This window comes from Myotis nattereri (genome assembly GCF_964212035.1).
Source record: "Myotis nattereri genome assembly, chromosome: 2".
NCBI lineage: Eukaryota > Metazoa > Chordata > Mammalia > Chiroptera > Vespertilionidae > Myotis > Myotis nattereri.
In genome coordinates, this window is record NC_138076.1 from 209,717,985 (window position 1) to 209,726,831 (window position 8,847).

Here is an 8,847-nt window from a genome sequence, read left to right on the forward strand (position 1 = left end):
GCAAAACTAATTCTTTCACTTTCCTGTCATAAAATCACCTCTGAAAACACAACTTCTTTACAAAAAAAGTCACGAATGACACAGACTCTCAGGAAAACACATTTCTATGGTCTGGAAACACCTGTAACTGACACCCAGGTGGTCGCTCACCCGGGGTGAGGGGTCGGGGGAAATCACCTCCAAGGACAGAGGAGAAAACCAGCCCTTATTTGGGGGAAGCCAATTGGCACTTGGACAGCCACAGAGCCAACACCAAGGGCAGGTGGGGAGGGTCCGGGAGTGCCAGCCCCCCAAACCCTCTGAGGGCCCTCGTCCTACACCCCGGGGTGGGGAGGGCCGGAGGCCTGGCTGTAGCCCCTGGTGGAGACTTGGAAGAAAGAGTCCTCCCACACGTTCTGTTCCCTAACTGGATTCCCTCCGCCTCCTCCTACCGTCTGCCATCATGCTCTGAGCTGACACCGTCACCGCACATACCAGCGAGCTACACCGGCTCACGCAGGGCACAGGGCGTGCCACTCGCGCCAAACCGAGATAGCCAATGGCCCAGGGCTGCCCCCCGACCCCCCACGCACCAGACCCCGGGCCCTGCAAACGCTGGCTCTTCTAAAGAACACAGGCCTCCCCTTTGGCCCCCACTTTGGCCTGCCTGTCCTCCCAGGGTCTGGATTAAAGCTGGGGCTTTGGTCTCTGCCACTGGCATGGATGCCTCCGCTCCCTGGCAGCAGAAGGAGAGAAAGCTGCCCAGGGCACAGGAGGCCTCCCGCTGCCTCGGGCAGGCTGTGCCGTGAAAAAGCCTCGGCGGTCAGCGGCAGACGAGAGGGGGCGAGAAGCTGGAGACCCGGAGAACAGCTCCAGGCTTCCCCCTTCCCCACAGCACCCAGGAGCAAGGGGACGCTCGGACGGCGTCTCCCTTCGCTACTTCAGGCCCCACCATGCCCTGTGAGCGGCCACGGAGGCCTGGCTGGCCAGGCTGACCACCCCACGGGAGACGGGCACGGGGATGCACGTCCCCAGCGCCCCCAGGCCGGGAGGGTAGGCCTGGCGGCCTCCACAGGCCCCGCTGTCGGCAAGGGAAGGTCCAGGCCTTCGACGACCCTATTCTGAGGAACCGGAACGAGTGCCGCCTGGAAAGCCTGGACCCCGTGCCGGCTGCACACGGAAACACACATGGCAAGCGGCTGAAGACGCACGCGCACGGCTGGAAGTGTCCGCGCAGGCTCTGGTAGCACCTTTGGTCGTGAACTGAAGGGGCCTTTCGATGCTGGGAGGCTGTGGCAGGGGAGGTCCTGCCCGCTCCCCCCACCTGCCAGACGGGGGTTAGTAGAGAGGTGGGTGGGGCCTAAAGGAGCACTTGTCTCCTCCAGAAGTGGGCAGACCCATGCTCTGGGCACTGCCACCCTCTTTGGGCTCCTCAACCTGCCTGGGCTCTGTCATCCCTGCCCCTCAGGCCCCGGCACCTGGAGGAAGGAGGGGGTCTCCTCAGGGGCCCCCCGGCTGCCCGGTTAGCACCGAGAAATCAGATGCTGTGCGCGCGAGAGCTGGAAGCAAGCTGGGGAGACAGGGCAGGATGTGGAGGAGGCAGCTGAACCCCAGGTTCTGGGGCTCCCTAGGAGTCACCCCGTGGGCCCCACTGTGCATGGGGAGAGAGGGCCAACGACAAGAGGACTTCCCAGTGCCTCTGCCCCACTCCAGCCCTAATCTGGCCCAGGACTGACCCCACTGGGCTGCAAGGGGTTCCAACTGCCCAACCCATCCCAGGGTTAACACTGAGCCACTGGAAACAAGCAAAGCACAGGCGGGTGTCTGAGGGTGGGGGTGGGAGCAAGAGTGTGGCCTTTGGCAGGAGGGCCCCCCAAAGCCTCCTCCTTGCTGGAGCCCCCTCACTTGCTCATCCCACTGCTGCCACCCCCACCCGCGGAGCCTGCTACCCCAGCTGCCACCTTCTCGAAATCCTCAGGGTTGCAGAACTCCTTGATAGTGACCGTCAGGAGGTTGCTGGTGACGTCGGTGACGACCACATTGGAGCAGGGCGACATCTCAGGGCGCCAGTCCCCAGCCTCCGGCTCAGAGGTGCCTGCGGGCTCGGGGGCGGGGGGAGGCTCCTGGCTGGCAGATGGAGTGGCGCTGGGAGGTGCCCGCTTGCTGGTGGCTGCCGACTCGGGAGAGATGGACAGGTCGAGCACCTCCGGCTCTTGCCAGTCGGGGGCAGATGGGCTCATGGTCTCGGGGAGCAGTTTGGGGGGTGAGTCGTCAGGGTCGGAGGAGGACTGTGGGGCTGGCGAGGGGCAGCCGGAGGAGCTGGAGCTGCGGGCATCGTAGGAGGCAGTGGGGGCGGCGAGGAGCAGCCCCGGGGCGGCGGAGGCGGCGAGGTCGGCCTTGCTGGCTGGCGGGGCCGGCAGAGGGCCGGGCGCGGGCGGCTTATTGTACAGCGCGAAGGCGCCGAACTTCATGTGGCGGATCTGCGTGCGCAGGATGCTCTCGCTGAACTTCTTGCTCTTGCCGATGACGCGGTTCCGAGAGGGGACCTTGGGGCGGGCCAGGCTCCCAGTGCCCTGCCCGGCGCCCGCCGCACCGGCGCCCTTGTCGATGACCTTCAGGTTCAGGATGACGCGGTTCCGCTTGGGCTCCCGAGGCTTCACCTTGCGGTTGATGATGCGCACGGTCTCGGAGAAAGGCGAGATGGGCGGGCGCAGGCCCGGGCTGCCCCCCTGGGGGTCTGGGCGGGGCAGGGGGCGGCGGGACATGCGGTGGCAGCGGCGGATGTCCTTTTTGAGCCGGTGCACGGCTGCGCTGGAGTGCAGCTTGGGCGAGGAGGCGCTGGCGCTCGGCTTGACGGAGAAGTGCACATCACTGATGCGGAGGGCCTCGGCCTGGGCCCGCGCCTGTGGGGCACAGGGAGGGGTTGGTGCGGGCCCAGCCTCCTGCCGCCCTCCTCTGGACACCCCTGCACCAGCCACTCGCACAAATGGGCTCATTAAACCACCCTGAGAGCATCAGGAGAATCGGTCTGCTCCTGACCCATCTTAGAGATAAAGGAGAGAGGCACACAGGCGAGGCACGCGCCCGAGATTCCGGAGGCAGATCGGACTAGTCCAGCCCCAGCTGCGAGCCCCACACCAGCTATGCGAGCTCGGCTATGGGCCCGGAGGCAGACGGGTGGGGGCTGCCCTTGCTGACACAGGGGTGTCAACGCTTGGGACGCTGCACAGAGAACAGCCTTTTGCTTGGAAGCCCTGGACCAACCCTGCTCTGAAGGAGCCCGGCCGGGCCCTTCTCCGCGCACCAATTCTTGGAAAGGAGGGCGGCCCCTCCCTCCCTGCTTCGCTCTGCACCCCAGCCCTCATGACCTACTTGCAGGGTCCGATTCCCCATGGCCCCTCTCTGCCTTTGAACAGGCCGCACTCAAGCTTGGACTAGCCTCCCAGCTGACCACTGCACGGGACAGGCCACTTCCTAGCCTCTGCACTGAAGTGGCGGGCGCAGGGCAGCTGAGCAGAGTTCTGTGGGCAGCCGGCCACTGCACCCCCAGGCGTGACACCTGTTACTCTCCAGGGCTCTGCAGCAGCTCACCTGCTACATCGTGGGACACTTGGGCGTGGCAGGGCCCCGAGACCCCAGGTTCAGAGCAAGGGACTCACAGGCCCATCAGCTGACCTCCGTGGCCCGTCTATCCTTCCTACACTGTGAAGTGCTGACGGGATGTGCCAGCTGCTGGGGCTACAGCTAGGAGCGCAGAGCCTCCACCCGGGGGCTGGCTCCTTGGGGAAGACAAGGTACAGGCAGTTAGGCTGCAGGTGACCAGACAAGCAGGTAGGGGCCCAGATCCTGGAGGACGAAGCTGAGTAGGAGAGCCCTGGTCCTTCCTGAGTGACTGGGCCCCAGGGGGCTGCAGGGGCCCCCTGGCCTGCTGACGGACGCTGCTGTAAGACAAACGGTGGAGGCAGAGTCGGCGGTGAGAGGGTGCGGAGTGGCCGAGGGACTGAGAGCAATGGCTGAAGAGAGGGTGGAGGTGGCTGACTGGTCTGTAGTTCCTGGTGGGGCAGGGGGCTCTTTCAGGGGTACACCCAGCTCCTAGCAGGGCAGGGGACTCTAGGGGGCAACTGCACTCATCCAGGTGGGAGATGGTGTGGCCACGAAAAGGCCACATTCCCATGGTCTGTGAGCTCGCTGGGAGCGGGATCTGTGGTTTGGGGTCCCTTCACCTCACCCCATACCACCACTGGATGCTTAACCAGCACCTGGGAGGCAGGCTGCACCGCCCTACACAAGACTAGGTTGTATTTGACCACGACCCCCAGAAGAGGTGTTTTCTGACTTATCTGCTGAGTAAGGAAGGATGTATTTTTCATTAAAACGTGGGAGTACACTGTAATGCCAGGCCCTCCCAGACACTTAGGGCCTCCAGGGTTGCTTGGTCAACAACCCTTTCAGCCACTAGGTGGCAGCACAGGGAGCCGGCCTGCCCCTGCCAGGGGGACCAGCAACTCCTGCTCCCAGCCAGTACCTGGTTCCCATATAGCGTTTCCCAGAGGCAGGGAAAGCACATAGGGCCTTTTGCAGGGTCAACCCCGCTGGAGCTTAGGGATTGTGGTTCTGCCTGATCCCCCCCGGGGTGAGCGGTTCCCCTCTGCATGCCGCCTGAGCCCTTGGACCTCTGTAATAATGGTTCCGACAGAGGCCAGCAGGGATGGACAGTCCCTGGGGAGTGGCTACGAGTGTGGGCAACATCAGCGCCAGGATGAACTCCCAGCTCAGCGGGCCTCCCGGCCTCTTTCCCTATCTGTGCAGTCACAGCGGCTCCTGTGGCCACCACTGTCACCTGCTGAGCAGTGCCTGGCCTATCAGCTGACCTCGTGCTGCAAGTACTCAATACTAATTTGTCCACGCTTCTCTATGAGCAGTAAGGTTTGTCTAAGGTATGGTTCCCAAACTTCCTGCGAGAAACATTTCTTCCTTTATAATTCCTAAATACAGGATGGGGCAAAAGTGGGCTTAGAGTTGTGACTATATGAAAGTTTATTTTTGAATTATTTTCCATATGAACAACTGTAAATCTGCTTTTGCCCCACTATGTGCCATTTTCTTTTGAAAAGGGGATTGGTTTAACCTTTCTCCTATTATCTGCCCAGAGTGAAAATTTTTTGTAGACAGGAACTGGTTCAGCCTTTGATTTAAAAATGGCAACCATAGGCAAGTGTTTATAGCATTCTGACCGGGTGACAGGCCAGGCTCTGAGGAACCCCTCTGGCCTGTTTTCTATGTGTAAGTGGGGATAATGCCATCTACTTCCTGGGCTCCTGTTCCCTTCAAAATAGTTCCCAGCAGAAAGTGCTGGCTTACGACACACACTGCCTCTCGGTGACTCACAGGGCACGGGTTCCATCAAGCTGACCTCCGTCACCCAACCAGGCCTCTCATCTGCCTCTCCACCCCGTCCCTTCATGGGTTCCTGTGAGTGCTTCTCCACCTTGCCCCTTACTCTGATGTGTACTCCCTGAGGGGCAGGGTAAAGGACAGGACAGGATGAAGCCATGAAGTTGGGAGCTGGGATCCCCTCCATGGGCCTTGACTTTCTCATCTGTGAAATGGAGATAATACTCCCCACTTCATAGAGTGTTGAGAGTATTAAAAGAGATAATCCAAGTGGGGACTCAGCATTGCATTAGGCCCATAGCCAGCTCAGGAACTAAAGCTATTAAAAGAGAAAAAAAGGCATTTTGTGAATCAATATTTTAGTTATTACTCGCTTCACCGCTAGAGGGTGCGCAGCAGCGCTGAGGGGCGGGCACACCAGCCCTCTGGCTGCTCTGCATAATTGCTCCTAAGAAGCATCAGGGGTTAAGGCTGCTTCATGGACCCCCTAAGACATGTGCAGATCAGGGGCCAGGGGTTACAGAAACATGTCATTCTGGAAACCAACATTTCTTTCACTTCTGCTTTAAATCCAAAGCAAATCCTTAAACCAGTCCCCTTTTGGGTGGGGAGGGGAGACGAGGCAGGAGACACCCACCCCTCGCTCGCTGGGCTTGGAGCCTTTTGGGTAGATGGGTGATGCTGAGCTGCTGCGTTCTGCACAACCTCTTCTCTGCAGAGCCCTCACCGCCCTTTCAGTACCAATTGCCACAAGGCGCAGACTGTCAGGGTGGGAAGGGGCCCTGAGACCATCTTAGCACTAACACGGAGACTGTCGTTGCCCAGGGAGGCCCACTTGCAGCCTTGCCTGCCATCTTGCCTTCCCCTTTCCTGGACTCTGTTCTTTCTCACCAACAAGATAAAATAAAATAAAATATCCCCCAACTAAGATGGCTTCCTCTGGAGCCAGGCCTCCCTCCCTTGCCGAGGCTCATGGGCTTCGCTTTCCCGCCCCTGCTCTCCATCCTCATTAGTGCCTCCAGGAACAGCCAGAGGTAGGAAGGAACCGAGGCTCAGAGCCCCGAAGCCAGGGGCCCAGCCTGGGTGATGAACTCAAAGAGAAGCGACTTAAGGTCAAATTCAAGCTGAATCCCTCAGCGAGGAGGGAAGGCATGCAGAACAAATCCTCAGCGAGGGAAGCTGGGGGCAGGTGGCCTCCGAATGCCTCTCCCTGCTCCCTGCCATGAGGGAGACCACACTCACTCCCCCTGGGTTCTAATTCCAGGCAGGGTGCAAGGGGAGCTGGCTCAAGGCTGGGGGGGCAGGGGGGGATGAAGGCTCTCAGGTGCAGAGGCGACCTCCCTGCCACCAGCTCAGGTGGGCAGCCCCCACCTGCTCCATTCACCCCCTTCCTGGAGCCCCGCTGGCCTCCCCAAACCCTGACTTTGTCAGCGAGGACGATCCCCCTCCTGGCCCCCAACTCCCACAACCCTCCCGCTGAAGCCAGAACAGGCCGGGGTCGCTGCCAGGGCTCAGAGCCACCCCCTGCCCAGCTGGGGCCCGTCTGGAAAGGCCCGCCCCGCCTGGGCGGCCGCCGATCGCTCCCTCCCCGGCAGGCCCCGCGCTGCGCCGGGGCCAGGGGCCCGAGAGGGGGCGGCTGGGGCCGGGCCAGGTTACCTTCAGGAGGAAAGTTTTGGGTTTGGGTCCCCTCTTCTTGGGCCCATACAGCTCACGCTCCCTCTCCCTGCGGCGGAGAAACGCAAAAGGTTAGAAAGAGCCCCTTCCCGGGCCCCTCTCCGCGCAGCCCGCGCGGCGCCCCGTTCCCCCGCGCGGCGCCCCAGCCGCGCCCCGGCCCCGCCAGCTCCCCAAACTCACTTCTGCTCGAAGGCGGCGATGAGCCTCGAGTCCAGGATGTTCTCCTCGGGCTCCCAAGTGCTGTACCTGCCGAGTCACACGCAGAAAACACGGATGAGAACCGGAGAGGCGGCGGCACATGCGAGGGGGAAAACGTGAGCGCCCCCCCACCCCGCCCCGCGCCCCCGGAAAAAAGGCCTGGCGGACCCTGCCTCCCCTCGCCCTCGCCCCCGGGCCCCGCGACACTCACTTGATGGCCCACCCCTTCCATTTCACCAGGTACTCGATGCGTCCCTGAAAAACAGAGAGAAAAAAAGGGGAAAGTGGGGGTGGGGAGGATGCGGGGACCCGAGGAGGCGCCGGCGCGGGGGTGGGCGAGAGCCCGGGTAGCGGGACCGCAGCGCCCCGAGGGCCCGCGGGCCGGCCAGCGGCTGGGGGACACGGCGTCCCGCCCCGGGAGGCGGCTCACCTTCCTGATCCGCCGTTTGATGATGGATTCGGCCGCGAAGACCCGCTCGCCCACTGCAGACAGCTCCATCTTGCTCAGCGGCACCCACAGCCCATAATACTCCCTGCTCCCGCGGCCGGTGCTGCACCGCTCGCGCACGCGCTGCAGCGCACAGGCCCCGGCGGGCGGGCGGGCGCGCGCTCGCGCTCCAGCTGCGGGCCGTCACGTGACCCATCGGGCGGGCGCGCCGTTGCCAGGACTTCCCCCTCCCCCGGGGCCGTTGCTATGGAAAGTGAGAGCACGCGGGGCGGGGGCGCGCGCTGGCTCTTAAAGGGGCCTCGCCGGTCGGCGGGAGCCCTGGCACGGAGTCGGGTGGATGCCGGGCTGGTGGGAAGCTGGGCTTTTGCAGTCTTACATTTTCCGCTCCCCTCTCCATCTTCCCGGCCCGGAGAGCTGACGACGCCCCCCTCCTTTTAACCCTACTCCCCCAAAGCAAGTCTCAATAGGCCCCGAACGGGGAAGGGCGATGGAATCTGCAGCCGCCGCGCATCTTCCCCGCAGAAGTTTGCAAACAGTTAAATGTGATGCAGCAGAAATGCATTTGCTGTTGCCTTGCCAGGCCCTGCGGGATTTTCTTTAAAACAGTGCCCCCCGCCCGCCCCCACCCCCGACCTTATCCATTATTTATGTATTCGTGGGAGTGTGGTTTTGTAACCAGTTCAGATGAATTAAAACAAATACGCCACTGCAGGAAAGGGGCGGGGTGGGGTGATTCAGGCCCGGGAAGGCCGGGGTCCTGTGCCTCTGTCCTTAGGCCGAGATCTGGGGCGGCACCTGCCTCCACCCGAGAGAGAGGCCGGTGAGGACCGCAGGGAGGACGACGTGCGCCACGGGGAGGGACAGGGAGGGCGCGGGGGGAGCACGGGCTCCCCACGCTCCACATGAGCCCGAAGCAGGTCATCCTCGGAGTATTCGGTAGAAACCGCCCTCGGGATCATGTCTCTATGTTTTCTGATTCCCAGGTCCCCAGGCCACGCCACCCTCCTGCCTCCCGCAGCTTTTCTAACGACTCCGCCATGACTCTTGGGGAGCCCGGACCCCAGCTTCCTACCTGGGGCGGGGCTCAGAGACCTGGGCTGCCCGGGAATGGACACAGAGAGGCCCTGCCACACAAACGCTCCGTTTCTTTTATT

The 8,847-nt window shown here is 62.4% G+C and overlaps 1 protein-coding gene across 1 annotated transcript; it reads right to left on the minus strand.

Moving 5' to 3' along the window:
- CBX6 (chromobox 6) lies at positions 1-7,817 on the minus strand. Its single transcript, XM_081085146.1, has 5 exons — positions 7,676-7,817; positions 7,457-7,500; positions 7,228-7,293; positions 7,030-7,096; positions 1-2,882 (listed from the first exon to the last, which is right to left on the minus strand). Exons 1-5 carry the CDS (start codon positions 7,742-7,744, stop codon positions 1,881-1,883), a joined length of 1,248 nt encoding a protein of 415 aa, XP_080941272.1. The 5' UTR covers positions 7,745-7,817; the 3' UTR covers positions 1-1,880.
- Between the last annotated feature and the right edge of the window lie 1,030 nt (positions 7,818-8,847).